The sequence below is a fragment of the Eubalaena glacialis genome, chromosome 13, assembly GCF_028564815.1.
Source record: "Eubalaena glacialis isolate mEubGla1 chromosome 13, mEubGla1.1.hap2.+ XY, whole genome shotgun sequence".
Classification (NCBI taxonomy): domain Eukaryota; kingdom Metazoa; phylum Chordata; class Mammalia; order Artiodactyla; family Balaenidae; genus Eubalaena; species Eubalaena glacialis.
In genome coordinates, this window is record NC_083728.1 from 10,782,427 (window position 1) to 10,802,623 (window position 20,197).

The 20,197-nt window shown below is 47.2% G+C and overlaps 1 protein-coding gene across 4 annotated transcripts in view; it reads left to right on the plus strand.

The window, feature by feature from the left end:
- The window catches only part of NFATC2 (nuclear factor of activated T cells 2), a 159,175-nt gene that overhangs the window by 74,554 nt on the left and 64,424 nt on the right, over nt 1–20,197 (plus strand). For all 4 annotated transcript variants that reach the window (XM_061210215.1, XM_061210218.1, XM_061210217.1 and 1 more), the window contains exons 4-5: nt 7,300–7,502; nt 8,456–8,628. In XM_061210215.1, the coding sequence (XP_061066198.1) occupies nt 7,300–7,502; nt 8,456–8,628 (376 nt within the window). The remainder of the gene's footprint in view (nt 1–7,299; nt 7,503–8,455; nt 8,629–20,197) is intronic.

Below are 20,197 nucleotides of genomic sequence, written 5' to 3' on the forward strand. Positions count from 1 at the left end.
CCATATTTCAACCGGGTCACGTTTTACCTGGTTGGCACCCTTGTTCTGTCCTTTGCATCAGTCGCACATAGAGCAGATGAAGGAAATATTCCTCCTGGCGTCAGACCTGGGTTCAAATCCCTGCACTGCTGCTTGCTTGGTTGGGGACCTCATGTCTCTGAGCCTCCGATTCCTCTTCTGTAAAAGGGCAGTTGAAAAAAAAAAAAAAAAAAAAGGGCAGTTGAATTGTTGATGGAACTTTAGGAGGATGGAAAGGGGACAGGCACGCCACAGTTAATTGGGCACCTAATTATATCTTGCAATTATGAGAAATATAACAAAGAAGACTATTACTGGGACGCCCCGCCTTGTCCGGGGAGCAAGGAAAGACTTTTTTTGGGAAATAGTATTTGAGTCACATTCTGCAGTATGACTAGGAATTACCTAGGGCAGAGGTGGTGGAGAGGGTGACGGGGGGATTGTTTCTGAAAGATCAGACACAGGGAGCCCCTGGTAAGGGGGTCGGGGTGTGATGGGAGGTGGGGTCAGATCGCACATGGTGGTGTAGTCAGCGGGAGCTGGGAGTTTATAAAAGGTCATTCTGGCCACAGGGTAGGAAGTCGTGGATGGGGACCGGAGGGGATGCAGGGAAACTCTTTAGGAGAGAAACAGTCATAGTTTGGACTAGGGTGGAAGTGATGGATGGGGAAATGGTGATGGATTTGAGTGCACTTTAGGGAATCAAATTGACAGGGCTCTGAGGTGGATCTGATATAGAGGTGAGGCAGAGGGAGTTATCATGAATTAGGATTTTTAATGATGTTATTAATATGTGCTCATTAGATGGATATGTAATGCTGGTGGCATCACTGAGATAAGAGTAAAATCATGGAGTAGTTTTCCTGGTGTGTGTGTGTGTGTGTGTGTGTGTGTGTGTGTGTGTGTGAGATGGGAGTGGGCTTGGGGTAGCAGCTATGTTCTGCAATTTTTGCATCCAAAAATAAAAGCAGAATTTGAGATCCACGTGTATTTGTAAAAAACTTTCTCCCTGCGTGCTGTGTGGCAGTTGGGAATTACAATAAAACATCCCCATGGGCTTTTCCCTTCTTTCACAGTGTAATATTTGAGGACGATACCAATTTCCTAATATTCCAAATTCAACAAAAAAATGCTACTTAACATTGTTAAAGTTTGATTTTAGTAAAATTCAAAACAGTTTCCTTGGCCCGTTGCCATTTTGAAAATCAATCCCACATTTCAGATTTGATGGCAGCCTCATCCATCTGAGAGTATTTAAAAACTCTGAACAGAGTTGATAGAAAAATTGTTTTCAAGGAAGCGTCATTTATGAGTTCTCATTGCAACATTATATAATGGGGAATGTTTGAACAACCTAAATGCCCAACTGTAGAGGTTAAGCTGTGAGTCCAAACATAGGATGGAAACAAGGGATGCAGGGGAGGGCAAAATTTAAGATAGCACTCACTTTCAGGTACTCAGATAACATTTGCACAGCCCTGAGAGCCGGTGCCTCCTTAAATCATGTGCCCGGGCACTTCACTTGCCTTGTGCCAGTCTAAGCCCAGGGAGATACTATGCAGTTTTTTGAGATTGTCCCAGTGAACATCATTTAATGACAAAGGGCAATGGTCGCATTATATTGTTAAGTGGAAACAATATCTGAAATAGAATCCCAGATATGTTTCTCTAGGTGCCTAGAAGGAGAGTCTGGAAGGATGTACACTAAAATGCTTGTTTATTTTGAGAGAGTATTTTCTCTATAATATATATATTTTTATATTGTCTATTTTTTCTGCAATGAATGATGAACCTTATTACTTTTATAACGAGACGAAGGGAAAGCAAGTATCAACATGTACCGATGCCCTTTTACCTGTGCATCAGGACAGTTCAGTTGCTGCTAAGAGGGGGCAGAGCTTGAATTTGGGGGCGGGGGTGGTTCTGATGAGCTTTCTCTGGGAAACGGGGGGTCTCTGAGATGTGGAGACCATTTCAAGTCTGGGTTCCTTTGGCTGAGCTGGTGGGATGGACCTGCCTGTCGTAATATACATAGTCCAGCACCTGGGAGCGTCAGGAGGCAGCTGCGACACAGGGGAAGCAAATCTGCCCACATCCCTGAGCTTCCACTCGATGGCTTTGGAGCTTAGGGTCACGAGCAAGTCACTTAACCCCGCTGAGCCTTGGCTTTCTCACCCAAAAAAGGGATCACCTTGCTTTTCCTTCTGTGTGTTGCTGTGCAGATTAAATCAGCTCTGACACCCCCTAGCTGTGCAGCAGACCCTCATGATGTGCCCTAGAAGCACCCCTTCTTCCTGGAATCTTGTAGACTGCTTGGGAAATTTTCTGCGAAAAGCAGAAGACTTTTGCTCTCACCCTGGCTGCAGGAAGTGGAGCCTCTTCTGCTTTGGAGGTTGGCTGACCTTGAGCTTCTAGGTTCCAATGGGTGGGCAGGCGGGAGTCTGCTATGGCTGGGAGGCCACCCTGCTTGCCATGCTGCTGAGATGACCTTATCTTTGAAGAAGCCTGGAAAGAGGCCTCGAGACCCAGGTCTTCCTAAAATGGGGGCAACGGGGCGTTTGAGACCTTGAGGGCAGGTCATGCCATCCCAAGGCATCAAGTTCTGTTTGCAAGACCCAAATCACTCAGTATTTGGAGAGGCAAGTAAATAGCCATATGGTCTTATCAAACCTCCGGAGAGCTGGCAAGGCTCCTCCAGAATGCACATGCTCTGGGCATCTTCTACCACCTTCAGGGAAGGGGAGGGTGGGGATGGGAGGGGAAGTGTTTCTTCCACGCTGGACGGTGTGGTTTCTTCCCCCACCCTCCTCCTCCTAGCCCTCCACGTCAGGGACTCTTTAGCTGCCTACAGAGACGATGGAATGAGTGCCTGGGTTTCACCACACATGAGGATGTTTTGGGTTGTTTTTCACATTGTGAGTCTTTCACATTCATTCTTCGCTTCTCCATTCAGTTCTGTTCTATCACCTCCGTGTTTTGATTTGCATCATCCTCCGATGACAAGGAGAATTCTCATTTCATGGGTACCTCCTGTGTGCTGGGCTTTGGGGCCCTATAAAGGTCATCTTCTTTAGCCTTCAAAGAGCCCTGGGCAGTGGGAAGTGATGTCCCTGTTTTACAGGAGCAAATGGAGGCTCAGAGAGGTGGAGTCACTGCTCTGAGGTCACACAGCTGCTGTTAAGAAGCAGGGCCTGGACTGAGAGCTGGGTACGTCTGACCGAACGTGAAATCCTTTCTCCTTCCTGCTCTACCACACCCTCTGACAGCAGAGACCTGTCTCAAGTGGGAGGGGGCGCTCACGAGGGTGAGGTGGGTTTCATCTGCTCACGTGGCATCAGCTAGTCCAGCTCAACCAGGGGCTGCTCCGGGACACACAAAGTTCCTGCTTAAAGAAGTGGGTTCTTCTCTTGAGGGGCAACGTTGTTTGTCTTGGTTGCCGTTGCCTGTTTCTCTGGCTCCCTCCATCTCCCTTCCTCCTCCCCTGCCCCCACCCCTTCTTGTTCAGCAGGAAGAGCACTCTTGATCTTATAATTTAGCACTTGCTCGTGTTTCCTTTGAGGACCTAATCTGCACTTTCTGAGCTGTAGTTGTAGATCAGAGAGCAGCTGTGGATCTATCAGATGCCAAGGGCACAGACAGTGCGCTGGGAATGGACTTAGAGCCTGAAGGCCCAGAGTCCGCATCCTGGCCCTGCCCTGTACTAACAGTGTCCACTGGGGCGAGTTGCCAGGACTTTGCCAGCCTCAGTTTTCTCATCTATAAAATGGGCCCCTCCTACCTAGAATTGTTGTGATACATGTAAAACGTTGAGTGTGGTGCTTGGCCTGGGGACAGTGTACACTTAGCTGCTGCCCGGTTGTTGATGGTGACTATTGATTCCACGTGCTTATTGATCACACTGAACAAAACAAACACGCTTCCTCCTACCATGGACTTCCTGTTGAAGTGGAAAAGAGAGATACTAAGCAAATTAACAACTAACAAGAAAATTTCAGATGGTAACGAAGTAACTATTCCTGCAGCGTGTTAGTGAATGTTTAACATCCACTTCTCTAGAAAAAAAGAGCCCCGATTTGTAGCATTTGCCAATTTTTGTGGTGTAAATATTCTCATCGTGGCTGATTTCAGGCTATCAAAGTAATGTCCAATGGCTCTTAAAATTCCTGAAAATTTAACCAACTGCAAGGCTGAAATAGCTGGCTCCGGCACTGGGTGTATGTAACTAATGTGGTTTGGGAAAGACCTAAAGATCTGAGAGCTAAATGTACCAGTGGAAGAGTATGCCAGCAGAGAAGATGGCTGTGCAAAGGCCCTGAGGTCGGAGAGAGCTTGGTGTGCTCAGGGAACAGAAAGGTGGCTGGTGCTGGCAGGAGCCTAATGGGGTGGAAGGGCTGGAAGACAGAGGCTGGGCTGTTGGGAGCCTCATAGACCATGGTACCAAGTGTTTGGATTTTATTCTCCGGCCACAGGAAGTCTTTGGAGGGTTGTAAGCAGGGGAACGTCTGGGTCTGCTTTGCATTTTTTAAAGATCAGAGGGCTATTCTGTTAAAGACCAGCAAGAGGTCAGTTAGGGAGCAGTGGTGGTCACTCCAGGGAGAGGCAGTAGTGGCTTGGACTAGTGTGCCATCAGGGGAGGGGACTAGAGGTGGCTGGGCTCCTCTGGGATGTGACGGATTTTATCCCCAGGTGTTCTGTGGCTGTTTACCCTGAGTGCATGCAGCCTGCAATTTCTGCTCTTAGATCCCGGGAAGGAGGAAGGAACCTCAGACCATTAGGGTCACTATCTATCCTACCTACTCTCCTCCTTGATTCTGAGTGATACTGTGTTTACCACCTCCTGATAAATCCAGGACAGGAGGTGAGGAAAGATATTTATCTTGGGTCCAAATGCAAAGCAAGAACAACAAAAACAGAATCTGTCCTTAAAGCTGCCCTTCCTCCTTTGATTTTTGTCCAGAACAGTACCCTGTTCTTCAATTTGCATGGGGGAGAAAGATAAGAGACTGACTTCATTTCCACCTTTGCCCCAGGGTGCCTCTCGGGTGTGTATCAGATGCTTATGTAAATGTTGTAGGTGTCAGCCTGGCAGATTATGAAGAAGGTTGTCATCTGGCTCTGCTCCACCCTGAGCTCGCCTCTTGGTCCAGTGTTTAGAGGGGCACAAGAGAACACCATCTTTCTGGACCAGCATTGTCTGAAAGAACTTTTCTCAATGATGGAAACGTCCTGTATCTGTGCCGTTCATTATGGCACCAGCCATTTGTGGCTACTGAGCACTTGAAAGGTGTGGCTCGTGTGACTGAGAAACTGACCTTTCCATTAAATTTTTGTGTTACTTGCTATATTGGACAGTGCAGTTCTAGACCATGTGTGATTATCTATTGCCCTGGAGCCTTTGGTTCTGGGCATTTGACTGGAGATCCTACTGAAATTTTGTAGAACTCTATGGAAGGGTGGGGCCTCAGTGAGTTGTCACTTGTCATAACCCCCCTTCCGCCCAATTTGCAGAGGAAGGAACAGAGGTGCAGAGGATTACACGATTTGCCCAGCATTTCTCAGCTGGGGAGTGGCAAGACAGGAACCCACCTTCTAACTCTTAGCTCAACATCCTTTTTTCTTTTCTTATGTATAATTTTCAAAACCAATGTTAAATTCCACAAGTTTCCAGGCAGCTCTTCTGCCTATAACTTTGTGGATGAAGTTAAATTCCTCTTTGATCACCTTCTCAACCTTGATCTCCTCCTCCATCCCTAGAAGTGATCATGGTGTGGTCAGTCTGGAGCGCATCCTTCCACACCTTTTCCTATTGCATTTACATGAGTATAAATGAATGGATCGAAACATTCAGCATTAAAAAAAAATAAGTTGTATTCTGCTATCCATATTTTTTTTTTTACGAATTGCTTTTCTTTTTCAATAGTATGTCTTAGATCTTCCGGGTGAAGTTCATAGATCTCTACCATACTGTTTTTTTTAACTGTTGTAGTCTTTCATAACCTGGACATGTATTACTCATAAGCCTAATGGATGAAACTAATTGTTCATTATTCTGTTCATGTTAGTAGACATTTTTGTGCATATCTCCTGCATGCACAGCATTTCATCTGGGGTCCATACTGAGAAGTGGATTTATTAGGTCATAGGGAATATGTATTTTTAATATTAATAGCTGCTACTCCAAAAATAGTTATACCAGTTTATGTTCCTATCAGCTATGGGAGAGTGTCTGTGTCCTCACAGCCTCCAAAACACTTGATATTATCAAATATCTACATGGATGCCCATCTAATGGGTAAAAAATGATATCATAGTTGTTTAATTTGTATTTTCCTGTTTACAAGGCAAGTTGAACATCTTTTCTATGCTAATGGTCATTTGTTTTTCTGTGAATTGCCTGTTCAAATCTCTTGTCCAATTTTCTGTTGGAAAATTCATTATTGATTCATTCAGCAAATATGTACTACTACTACTAGAATGCCTACTGTGTGCCAAGCATTATTCTAGGTGCTAGGGATTCTGTGGCAAGTTAAATAAATAGACATCCCTGCCCTCAATGAGGTGATAGTCTAGTTGTAGGAGAAAGACCTAAGCAAAAGGAATTGAGAAAATATATAATATATTTTATGGGATTAAAAAGAAGGGAAAGGAGCTAGGGACAGCCATGGGGGTAGGACTCGATTTTAAATAGGATGGCCAGGAATCTTGTCCTTTACTTATTCACTTGTAGGCATTCTTTATGTATTGTATGTATTAATCCTTTGCATGTTATATGTTATACATATTTTCTTCCAGTCTTTAATTTTCTATCAGTTTAGATGACGGTACTTTTGTCTTGCTCTTTCTTTTTTAAAATTATAAAATCTAACTTGTTAATTGGAATATAGTCATATAAAAACTGAAAGTTCCTTCTTTCTAGGCAACCCATTGCCAAGAGCTCTGGTTTATCTTTTCCAATTATTTTCTATTCTCACTACCACCCCCTGACCCCCGATCACCAATTACGCATAGTTTCTGGCTGCTTCTCCATAAATGCAATTCTGATCTATCACACTCTTTCTCAGGGCTGCTTAATATTCCATTTTAGAGAGGATCCCTATAATTTATCCAAGCAGTCCCCTCTGGCTGGACATGCAAGTTGCTTCCAATTCTCCATGACTCTAGACATTGCAGCAATTCTGCTGCTCATGAGCTTCTTTGATGTTTTTGTTTGTTGGACTATAGCCACCATACCCTGTATGTTAATGGTGCTGTAATAATTTGGTTTTGTTTTCTCCCCCTCAGCTCCATGGCTACATGGAAAACAAGCCGCTGGGGCTTCAGATCTTCATTGGGACGGCCGACGAGCGGATCCTTAAGCCCCATGCCTTCTACCAGGTACACCGGATCACGGGGAAAACCGTCACCACCACCAGCTACGAGAAGATCGTGGGCAACACCAAAGTCCTGGAGATTCCGCTGGAGCCAAAAAACAACATGAGGGCAACGTAAGGGCTGGGGGCTGAGGGCAGTGGGTCTTCATGGGGAAGTGACTGGGGCCAAGTGGCAGGGATTTGGGAGAGGGATGGAGTTGATGGAAGCAACCATAGACGGTGGTTCCCAATTTGTGAAGGACCCACAGAGGTTTCTGTTTTAAAAGTTTCCACTTTAAAAGTTCTAGACCTAGATGTTCTTCATGTGTATTGAGAGGAAGAATACTTATGCATCTTTGGATTATGTTGCTTGGAATGAGGCTAAATTTATTTACATTTATAAATTTATTTGACTTAAAATTATTAAACAACTATGCAGATAGGTCTAACCTCACAGAGCTGATATGCATATGGCTAAAATGTGGGAAACATTGCACCCGTGTGTTGGAGTTTAAAAAACTTTATTAGAGAATAATCTCAAACATGAAAACTGCAAGAATTGTACAAAGAACCCCTGTTACACTGTTCGCTCAGATTTACCAATTGTTAACATTTTCCACATTTGCTTTATTACTGTTTTTCTCCCCCTCTCTTTATTTTTTCCTGAACCGGTTGTGAGTTAGTTGCAGACATACATCATGCCTTTTTACTTTTAAATGCTTAAGCATGCATTTCCTAAGAACAAGCGTGCTCTCTTACATGACCACGGTACATTTATCAAATTCAAGGTATTTAATGTCCATATTACTACTCTTACTATTGCATAGTCCATAATCAATTTTTCCCAGTTGCGTATTTGAGTTTTTCAGGTACTTTTGAGAGTAGAAAAGTAAGCAAGCAGAATCTCCCTAGAGAGGTGATTTCCACTGGGGGATTTTGCTAATTACTTTGTGTTTTACCCCCATTTTGGTTTAAATTCCTGGCTGAAAAATTTATCCGTGTATTGCAATCCCCCGCCCCCCTTGTGGGTGACCTTTCCTGCTCCCTGAGATGGTCAGTTGTCAGTGGGGTTCTTGACTTTCCGGCAGCATTGACTGTGCGGGGATCCTGAAGCTTCGGAATGCGGACATTGAGCTGCGGAAAGGCGAGACGGACATCGGGAGGAAGAACACACGGGTGAGGCTGGTGTTCCGGGTGCACATTCCAGAGTCCAGCGGAAGGATCGTCTCCTTGCAGACAGCATCTAACCCCATCGAGTGCTGTAAGTTGGGTTCTGGGCAGGGTCGGTTTTTGGCAAGTGCACTGTATGTGACCCTGGGCGGTGTAGCCTGGGCAAGGTACCCAGCAAGAATGTGTGACCCACAGGGGTCAGCGGTGGCCCAAGATGACCAAAGGGGCGAGAGACAGAGCACATTTCAGGGTTTCTCTCTGCTTCTATTTACTTATGGAGGGTTTACTGTCAAAAATAATATGGCTGATAAGTAGCCTACAGCTTGGTTTAGAAGATTTGAAATGTGTAAGTGTTGTGCTGGTCTCAAAAAGGGTAGATGCAGTTGGAGCGAGTTCACTGTACTTAGTGACCTCTTTTTTTTTTTAGATTTATTTGTTTGTTTGGTTGTGCCGGGTCTTAGTTGCGGCAGGCGGGCTCCTTAGTTGTGGCATGCGAACTCCCAGTTGCGGCATGCATGTGGGATCTAGTTCCCTGACCAGGGATCGAACCCGGGCCCCTTGCATTGGGAGCGCAGAGTCCCATCAACTGTGCCACCAGGGAAGTCCCTTTTTCCTCTTCTCTTCTTTCAATAGAATAATAATAACATCACGGTGGCTCTCGCTTACTGCACTGTGACTCCACTGGTCACTAGGCTAAGTGCTCAGTGTGTAGTACTCTTTAAATACTCACAGCAGTCCTTGGCACTAGCTGGTGTCATGATGCCCATTTTAGAGAAGAGGAGGGAGAGAGATGAGGGGTAGTGTAACTTGTCTCAGCAGGGCTGGGATTTGAGCAGGAGCTTTGGCATGCAGGAGCCACATGTCCCCATCACCCTCAGCCCATCCCAGGGTGTTTACTGAGAATCTGCTCAGTGTCTGGTGCTGTGCTGGGGGCCTGCAGATGAGCAAGATGTTTTCTCTGTCCTTAGTGAGCTTACAGTCTGGTGTAAGCTAACCCACACAAAGATGCGGAAGATTTTCAGAATCCAGTACAGAGTGGCCAAGATCTGCTGTTTGGAAGGTCTCTGAGCAGAGACCTGGCCCAGCTCCATTAGGCTTCAAAAGAAGAAATCACTTTGAGATCATTCTTAGGTACTTTGGGCAAGTTTGTTGTTGGATTTTGTAGTTAGATGTGACGAAGCTTATTGTCTGCTCAGCTTTTGAGAGTTTAGAAGTCATTTTTAAAAGCATAAAGAAAGAAGTAAGCATTGTTCCAGAAACAAAAGCTGTTTTTATTAGTTTTAAAAAGTCTCGTTCTTCTAATATTTTTGTGCTCTTACAATAATGTTCCATATTCAGTTATGTTTCAGGGTTTTTTTTCCCCCTTTTTACTGGACATTTTACCATAATTAGATGTCACAGAATCAGCTGCCTGCAGAGACCAGGGAGGTCGTGGACATAAGTGGAGTGGGTTGGGTGGGTAGTAGTGGTAGAGACTGGGGGCCAGGGTGGCACGTTCCCCACCTAAATGGGTTGCTGTTACCCAAATCCAGCCAGTGTTTCTATGAGGGAGTGTCGACTCAGTGTGGCCAAATCTGATTTTTTTTTTAAGATAAACCAATAATCTCCTGATTTTTAAAAAAGCGACAACAAAGTCGAAATCCTCTGTAGGTCAGCTGAGAACTGCACGTGGCTTGGATTCATCAGAGGTAGTCTTAATCAGACACTAATGAGGAAAGGGAAAGTATGAATATTTTATGCAGAAAGCATTGAGGAAGACTGGCCTTCAGCCAGCAAGAGGAGAGGGTGGACCCTCTTTGGTAGAGAAGCCAGAACTTGGTCTTGATTGGTCTTTGGAAAAGGATGAAGGAGGCCTGTGATCTCTTCCAGGCTGGTGAGTCAGGATGGGGATCAGGCTGAATGTGGTGGTGAGTCTGTGCTCTGAAGTTAGAGGAGAAAGACCCAACAGCAGACAACAAGGGAAAACAAGTGTTTGAAAAACATCGTCGCAGAAACAGAGGAGGAATTCCCCTCCTCTGCCCAGCAGACCCCACCCCTGCCCCCCAAGTGCTAGTCGTGGTGACTGCCCCACCCTGGTCTTAGTTTTGAACATCTCAAGACATTTGGGGAAGGAAACTCAGGCTCTTCCTCAGTGATTTGGGGGATTTTGAGAAGATAAGGTCTTGCCTTTCTGGCAAATGACTCAGTCTCCAGGATGGGGCTGTGGTTTGTAGCAAGGTGGGGATCAGGAGGCCTCAGGAGGGACCATTTATAGGAGCTCCTGTTCCTCTCCATCTTTGGGCCCTTCAAGTCATTCTATCTCCTGTCAATCTGAGACTTTAAGGATCATCACTGGCTGCATGCACCTCCAGCAAGACCCTCAGGGTGTTAAAAGTTATTTGAACTTTGAACATAGCAGTTTTTTGTTTTTGGTTTTCCTATTCTTATAAAAAAGTGTTTGGCTGATTCAACTACTGTGCTTTGACAGATAAGGAAACTGAGACTTTCTTGGTAAGGTGATTTCTTGGTAAGGTGATTTACTCATTTTTACTCGGTAGGTAGCAGAGGCAGAGTCTCCGACTTTCTAGTTCTGTGAAATAGCTTCTTTTGGTTTCTACAACACCACCCTTTCTGGCAATATCAAGTGGAGCTACCGATGGGCCACTTTCCCTCTCACAGAGGGAAGGCAGAGCCTTCTGTCATTTTGATCTCCTTCTTTGTTCTGTTTTCCTGGATCAGAGCCTGGCAGTTCCATAAATATTTATGGACTAATTGAATTACTGTTTGCTTGATCCTTAGGGAGGTATTCAATATTTGTTGACAAATTAGTCTGTGACATGTATCAACACAGTATGTGTACAATAAATATTTGTTGACTAATTGACTTCATGTACACCCCTTGGGGAAGGTAGGTTGGTAAGAAAAACACTCCGTGGGCTGGTGCTTATTTGCAAGGCTAACTTATTTACTTTGGAGATGTCTTTTTATGTGACGTCTCGGATCAAGGGTGAGTTCTCAGAATCTAGTAGAAAAGTCTTGAACAAGCTACTGGAGACCACTCTTTGGAAAGTGGAGTTACTTGCTAGAAAGGCAGATTTCTTCTATTTATTTATAGGCCAGTGTGCCCAAGGTCAAATCTCACCTGTGCACAGAGGGACACCCCATGTTTCTAGTTTTCTATTTCCAGCGGATCTTCAGTGTTGCCAGGGAGGTCCTTGGAGTTCTCTCAGCAGAGACTCTTTCGAACCTTCTCTGGTCTCCCAAGCTCTGGAGGCTGCCCCACCCTCCTCCCACTTGTAGGAGAACCTGGAAGAGGTCAGAAGGGAACACCCTTGTCTTGCCCAACAGAGACCCTACACACGGTCACAGCTGTGGGCAGCCTTTCCTCGTCTGGGACCCTTGAAATGGGACAGTTCTCCTTACCCCCTGGGCTCCTCAGAGCTCTCAGCTTCAACTCTAAGTTCCCTTGTGGTGGTGGAGCCCTTGCTTCCCTCTTTTGCGAGTTCCCAGGGCTGGCGGAGCCAATTACCACCACCTGGGAGCCTTCCAGCAACAGAAATTGATTCTCCCACAGATCTGAAAGCCAGAAGCCCGAAATCAAGGTGTCATCAGGACTGGTTCCTTCTTGGAGGCTCTGAGGGAGAGTGTGTTCGAGGCCCCTCTCCTCCGGTGGTGGCCGGAGATCACCAGCATGCCTTGGCTTGTGGACACATCACTCCAATCTCTACCTCCATCTTCACGTGGCCTTCTCTGTGTGCCCTTTTTTGTCTCTTCTGAGGACACTCTCATGGGGTTTAGGACCCCCCCCCAATCCAGGATGATTTCATCTTCATCCTTATTCACATCATTGAAGACCCTGTTTCCAAATGAGGTCACATTCTGAGGTTCTGGGTGGGCAGGAAGTCTTGATGGGGGCTCAGTTCAACCCACTACACCTCCTCAGCTGCATTTCTCGGCTTCAGTCTTCTCTCTGCTCCTCAATTCCCAAATCCACTGGCATCTTCCTCTGGCTTCTAGGCTTTTGCCTATGCTGTCACCTCCATCCAGAACAATCTTAGCTGCATGTTGGAATCACCTGGGGACTTCTAAGAAAAAATATGATGCCTGAATCCCACCCCAGAAACTCTGATTTAGTTGGTCTGCGTTGAGGCCTGAACCCGAAGACTTTCAGAGGTGCCTAGTGATTCTGACATGCGGCAAATTTAGAGACCTACTGCCGGGGGGGGTGGTGGGGTGGGGTGCCCACACCCTTCAGTTGCTTAGTTAACCCCTCCTTATCCAAGGCCCCTGTTTAGATGGCCCCTCGAGGAGGAAGCTTGCCCTAACCCCACAGGGTATGGGGTCCCCTCTCTGTGCACTGACACCCAATTTACTTATCAATATCTCTTAGGTAAGGTTAGGGACCAGTGGGTGTTAGCCAGGGCCTGGCACGTAGCAACTGTCTCTAGAATGTTTGTTGAAAAAAATGAAAGTGTGAAAACAAATGTCCCCAGGCTGCCCAGCAGGAGAGAGAGGCAGCCATGAGACAGAGTGGATGTGTCCCCAGGGGTAGATGCCTTCTCCCGTGAGAACTTTCCTTGGGTTTTCTCCTTGCCCTGCAAAGGGGCCTCTCTGTTCATCACATTTCAGGAAACACCTAAAGCAATTTCCAGCCCTGCCCGCTCAGAGCACAGAGTGTAAATTCACTTTGCTCGTTTTGCAGGAATTGGGGGCATGGGTATGAGGTGTGGAGTAGAAAATGGCTTTTCTCACATGGTGTTTTCAGTCTCTGCCTTTTCATGACATAAATGTGTTTTACCAAGGTATAATTAAGATACACTAAACTGCACAGACCGTAAATCTTCTGTTCAGTGGTTTTGACAATTGTATACACCAGTGTGACCACCACTCAAAACAAGATACAGGGCGTTTTCTTTCGCTCCTGAAAGTTTCCTCCTACCCCTCAGCCAATGCCCCCTCCCCAGCCCCATACACAGGCAACCACTGTTCGGATTTCTATAACCATAGATGAGCTTTCCCCATTCTAGAACTTCATGTAATGGAATAGTACAGTATGGACTCTTTTGTGTCTGGTTTGTTTCACTTAGCATGATGTTTTGGAGATCCATCACTGTTATTGCGTGATTTGGTGGTTCATTCTTTTTTTTTTTTATTGCTGAACAGTATTCAATTGTATGAATATAACGATTGTTTATTTACCACTGATAGACATTTGGGTTGTTTCTGGGGTTTGGGGATCATGAATAAGGCTGCTATGAACGTTCCCCTTCAAGGCCTTTGTGGACAGATGCTTTCATTTCTTTTGGGTAAATACCCGGCAATGGAATTGCTGGGTCACGGGGTAAAAAAAAACGTATGTTCCAATTCACGTATTTTCCAAATCGTTTTACACTCTGTACAAGAGTGTCTGAGAATTCTACTTGCTCACTAATATTTGGCTTTGTCAGTCTTTCTAATTGTAGCCATTACAGTGAGTAAAATGGTATCTCATTGTGCATAACCCATAATTTGCATTTCCCTAAAGACTAATGATGCTGAGCCCTAATCTGTGTGCTTATTGGCTATCCTGTGTCTTCTTTGGTGAAGTGTTTGTTCAGAGCTTTTGCCCATTTTTTATTGGGTTACTCATATTTTTATTGTTAATATACAGTAGTTCTTTTTGCATTGGGTATGAACCTGTTGTCAGATTTATGTATTATGAATATTTTCCCCCAGTCTGTGGCTTGCCTATTTATTTTCTCAATTGTGTCTTATTAAGAGCATCAATATTTTATTTTGATGAAGTCTAATTTATTATTTTCTTTTCTTTGGGGATTATTACTCATTATATTCTCCCAAGAAATCTCCGCCTATCTGAAGATAGCAGACATCTTCTCTTCTGTTTTCTTCTAGAAGCTTTTTGATTCTGGCTTTTAGGTTTAGGGATACAAACCATATCTATGCCTTTTTCTGAAAGCGAGAGCTTAGACAACCGAAGACTGTTCCCTCCCTCACCACCTCCCCTTTACTCCTCCACTTCACTCTCCTAAGTCTGACGTGGAAGATGGGTGATCACACAGCAGTGCTTTATGGAAATCCTTAGAATTAGTGAGATCAGACAGGCAAATTGATTTTGCTTTGCTTCATAAATCAGAGATGCTCTCTTGCCCATCTGCTCCTTCCAGAAGCCAAAACGACCCACATAATTCTTATAGGCCCCTTAACATTATTCGTTTAATTAAAAATATATTTGGAGTGCATTATATAGTACTAGGAACTGGGGATCCAGCAGTGAACAAACCAAAGTCGTGGCCATCATGGAGGTCACATTCTAGTGGGGAAAACCCACAGTCAACAAGCAGGCAGAGACATCATTTCAAACAGAGCTAACTGTCATGATGAAAATAACAAGGATCATGTGTTGGTGACTTGGGGGTGGGGGAGCAGCAACCTTAGTCATTCTGATCAGGGAAGACCTCTCTGAAGAGATGGCGTGTTAACCTGGACCTGAGTGATGGGGGAGCATGGCCCAGCTGGAGGGGAGAGCAGGTGCAAAGCCCTAAGGCAGGGATAAGCTTGGCATCGTCAGGGAACAGAAAGGCAGCCGGGGAGGCTGTGTGCAGTGACAGGGGTAGGGAGAGGTGTAGGAGGGGAGGTCTGAGAGGAAGCAGGGGACTTTGGATTTTATTCTAGGAGAAACGGGAAGCCTTGAGTTCTACATAAGGGACTGGCATGATGTGATTTATATTTTAAAACTTGTTTAGCACAGTGCCTGGCACATAGTAGATGCTAATAAATACTTGAAGACCAAATGAAGGAAGGAAGGACATGAGGGGGACATGGGGGGGAAGAGGTAAAGGACAAAGAACTATTATCAGTCACCTGCTGTATGTCGAGCACTTTCTCTGTTGCTGCTAAATCATTGTGAGGACACTAGGAACTCAGCATCTGTTCCAATTTTATAGATGGGAAAACTGAAGCACAGAGAGGTTAAACTAATTGCCTATGGTCACACAGCTAGTAAGGGGCCAAGCCAACTGTGACGACCATGTCCTGCTGGATCCCAGGACACCAAGGTTGAGCTACATCACGAGTGACAGATTAATTTGGGCCGGAACCCCAAAGGGTGACGTCATCTCATATAAACTGGAGACCAGCTCAGCGACCCTTAGGGAACTGTGGGCGCCCTCCCACCACTCTGCAATGGATTGTCTCCCTTGAGACCCTGTAGCAGTAAATCTTGGGTGAAATTTGGGCACTGGGCAGAGGGCAGGTAGGCCAGGCCTTTGTCCGCCCCGGCTCTCTAAGGTGGCTTTTAAGCAATGACTAAGGGACCACATTCAGAAACATCCGAAAACCAACATGATGGGAAGAAGCAGGGTTAGGGTGATGGTTAGGACTGTTGGTCTGGGTTCACATCCTGCCTCTGCCACTTACTAGCTGTTTAGTCCCGGGTAAGTTACTTAGCACTCTGTGCCTCAGTTTTCTCGTACCTATCTCAATACAGTAGAATAGCCCCAATGCCTCTCTTCTGGTATGTCTCATACTTCCCCACTTGCAGCCCTCCCTGTAGCTCTGTAAAGCAGACGTTACGTACCTCCGGTTGCCACCCTGTCACTGCCGAGAGCCCACAGCCCAGGCAGCAGTAGGTGTGGGAGTTTAACAAACATGAACTGTTTCAGGTGAGCTGGCAGCCAGCCGCACGCCCTGCTGCTTAGAGGAGCTTAGATGATTATCTGTCCGGTGCTGTGGGTTGGCTGGGTGGCGATTACAGGAAAGCTGGGTTTTTGGGGAGCCCAGGATTGGGGTGGCTTCTCCACTGATGGATATGGTTACCTGACCCTGCGATTATGGCCTTTTACTGAGCTAGTTTGGCGGGGCTGGGGAGGCAAAACTCCCCTTTATTGAAGAGCTGCCAAGTACCATCTGCCCCCAACTGTCACGTCTATTAACTTGTTTCTACCCTCATCGTAGCCTGGGAAGGCTCAAAGACTCTGAGCTTATATCTAGCGGGCTGAGGTTCAGAAGGGCTGATTTGCGAGTCACGTGGCTGGCAAGGGAAGGGGCAAGAGCTGGGGGTTAAAACCCATGTCCTTTTCTCCGTCTGGGCTGCCTGGGTCCCCCAGTGACCAGGGAGCTCATTAGTCAAATGGAGATTCATGGAGACCCCTGGAAGGGTCTTGGTTACTGGAGATATGTGGGAATATTCTGCGGGGGCTCCTTGTTAATATGTTGGAATGGAGAAGAATAAGAGCCCCTCCTATGGACCCAGCACTGTGGGGGTTGGACGGGAGGTACCAGTCTTTCAGGGCCGGTGTTTGTGCTCCTTTTTCCGTATGAGGAAGCTGAGACCCCTTGAGGTCAGAACTGGCAGGTGGTCTCACGCACTGCGGACCCCCTGCATTTGCAGACACCGCACCCCAGTCCCGTGCCGTGAATGCTGACAGGTCCCTCCCAGAGGTGAACCCCATACTCAGGGAGAATTGGGTTCCTCTGTCCCAGCCTCCCGCTTCCCAGGGGAGACCCATCAGTGGCCAAGGCGGGGTCTGAGGGAGCCTGAGGGGCCAGTGTGCCGGCCCTGCTCCCGGCCCTACCCAGGCGAGGCCCGAGTCAGCACCATGTTCCGGGCCAGGCCCGGCTCAGCCGGGCCAGGCTCACAGCCAAGGACAGGGCCTGATGTACAGACAGGAAGGGTTTATAGCAGCTGGGATCGGGGGGTGGTCAGTGCTTGGGCCAGAGTGAGACTGAAGGGGGTGCTCCTCCTGGTCCGGGCTGGCTGGCGGCTTTCCCAGTGGGTCCTTCTCCATTTTACTAAAAAGGGGTCCCTCTGGGTAGGGGAATCCCACAGTCTGGGTTCAAGTTCTGCCTGTCCGCCTTACATAGCTGTGAGCTCTCAGGCATGTGACTTCTCCTTTGGGAGACTCAGCGCCCTCACCTCCAAAATGGGAATCATTCCTGCTTGGGTCTCATGAAGTTTAGCAATAAAAATAAACATAACAGACATTCATTGAGCCCTGATGAGGTGCCACACACTTCCTGTGCATTAGCTCATTTAATCTGCAAACTGCTCTCTGAGGTTGGCCCTATGATGAGTCCCATTTTATAGATGAGAAAACAGAGGCACAGAGAGATTAAATGACTTGCCCAAGGTCCCAAAGCTTGGATGTCACCGAGCTGGGCTTCGAACTCAGGCTCTCACGTGGCAGCATCCTTACTTTGACCCATGACCGTAAATTGCTTCTTCATGTGTGTGCTTTATAATATAAACAAAAACATATATAAAAAGTGCTGGAATCCAAGGCACTCTCTATGGCAGCTGTAATTATTCGCTGTTATTAGCAGAACCCACCCACTCTGCACAACCAAATTTACCTGACCAGCTTCTCCCGCCTCTCTCCTGAGGTTCTTGGGTAGATCGTCATTCTTGGCCAGGTAGCCCTGTGACAGGGCAAATTGCAGACAGTCCCCTGTCCAGGCTGACCTGGAGGACCCCCGCCTGGTGTGAATTCCCCTCTCTGAGCCTTTACCGCCGGCTGTGCTCCCAATCAGCCACCGTTGCTAGTGAAAGTAAACACCCAAACTGGCTAAACCAACAGCGCCCTGTTGATTCAGAGCTCATAAAACATAGGCGCCCCAAGCCACTTTATGACGTGCCAGAATCCAGGGGCAGGAGGGAAGCCTGAGGAAGTCTCCTGGCTTCGAGGGCCACCTTGATGCTTAAGCCAGAGCTGAGGGTCTAGCCTCCACGCACAGGTGAGCCCTGGGCCATGGGCTTGGCTTTAAGCTGGCGGCCCCGTTCGGTTAGAACGCTGCAGGGTTTGGGGTTTGGAGGGTCTGGAATCTCCAGTGGTTGAAGAGCCGAATGGGACTCAGTGGGGACGGCTGCGGGTGGTGGTTCAGGCCTGGGGGGCCCAGTGGGCTTGCGGAGAGCCCTCCCATAGGTCCTGGACCGTGTCACCCCAATTAGTAGCCCTAGGTGTTGGAGGCTGCATCAGAGAGAGAGAAGGAAGGTGGACTCCAGGAGGGTAGTTTTGGTTGCTGTTTGCCTGTCTTCAGTTCCTCTTTCAGAGGCTAATTGGATTCATTTGCTTTGCCTCTGGGCTCTCTGAGGATGCGGGGGGCCTCCCCTGGAGGAGGTCTCCTTGTCCTCAGGTGGCCTCTTAAGTGTGAGACCTGGCTCTCAAACAGAATGTGTGTAACAAGTCACCTGGAAAGATTGTTTAAATGCAAATGTCCAGGCTCCTCTAGGAGATTCTGGGGCCGGGGGTTGGGGGTGTGGCCTGGGGAGCTGCATTTTTATTAAGCACCTCCCCCAACCAGGTGATTCGGCTGCAGGTGACCTGGGAAGCTCGCTTTGAAAAATGCTGGGATTCAGGGCCAAGAAACCTGGGTTTTGGGTCAGGATCCACCAAGAACAGCAGTGAAGAGAGCAGTACTGTGTGTAAACACGTGGACACGGTCCGTACTTATTTGGTGAAATAGCTAAGACAAGACAACAGTGGTTCCCGGCGCTGAGCACAGGGCAGCTGCTCAAGGAGCTACAGCTCTTCGTGTTGTTCGCCATACTGGCCGGTATTTATTGAGCCAAGTACACTTTCTGTGAATTCTCCCGTTTAACCCTCACAACAGCCTGTGAGATGGGTCTGCTAACAGCCCCATTTTTCAGATGGGAAAAGTGAGGTTTAGAGCTGGGAAGCCCTGTGCAAGGATCATCTGGTGGGGACTTGAGCTGGAACTGAGGACCCTCCAACACGACAGCCTCACCCAGGCAGGAGCTGCCTCTCCATGAAGCCGAGTTCTGAGCTTCTGTCTTTCTGTCTGTAAAATGGTAGAATTAGGGCCAGGGGGTCATTATTGTCTCAACTCCCCAGCTGATTCTAATGTGTAGCCAGCACTAAGCAGTTCTTCTCAGACTTGATAGCTCATAAGAATCACCTGGATTCCTTGTTAAGCTGCAGATGTGGGTTCAATAGGTCTGGGGTGGGGCACGAGGTTCTGCACCTCTAATAATACCGCCCCCCACTTCCCTTGATGCTGATGTGCTCGGCCCACACTTCGAGTTGCAAGACTGGAGTCCAGATAAAAGCTTACAGGAAGCCGGACTGGACTCTTTAAATTTTCATTAGAAAAGATAGTTTTCCTTCAGTAAGGAGAAGGAGCAGGAAATGCAGATTTGGCAAAGGGAGAATCAGTTAGTTGCTTGAAACTGTGAGGCTGTGGAGGGAGAAGCAATGAGTTTGCTTCAGGAAATAGCTGAGTTGTGTTCACAGCAATGCACAGTGATTCATGGAGCAGCCGTCCGGCCCAGCCTCCCGCCCACTGCTGAGAGCTCATGGCCACGTCCAGTCCCCGGCCTCGCTGGCTGTGAGCCCTTGGCCGGCTTGCCCAGGAGCCGTGACTCAGGCTTTCCACCTGCAAAATGGGAGGGATGGCTCTTGCCGCCTCCCCACCCATCCCTGGGACCAAAAGCCCCCACTGGCCCCCCAAACGCATCAAAGGCAGATCTCAAAAGCCGGGACCTGCTCTTCTAGGCGGTGTGGCTGCTGCTTTCACTGCTAATAAATCCCCATTGGTGGCAGCTCAATTAGGAAGTCATACAAAACTCCTCTATTGAAAGAAAGGCTTAATAACCTGGCCCATGTGGGAGAAATTAGCAGCTTCTGCAGAGAGGCCTTTTTAATACGTACTCTTAACTGGCAGCC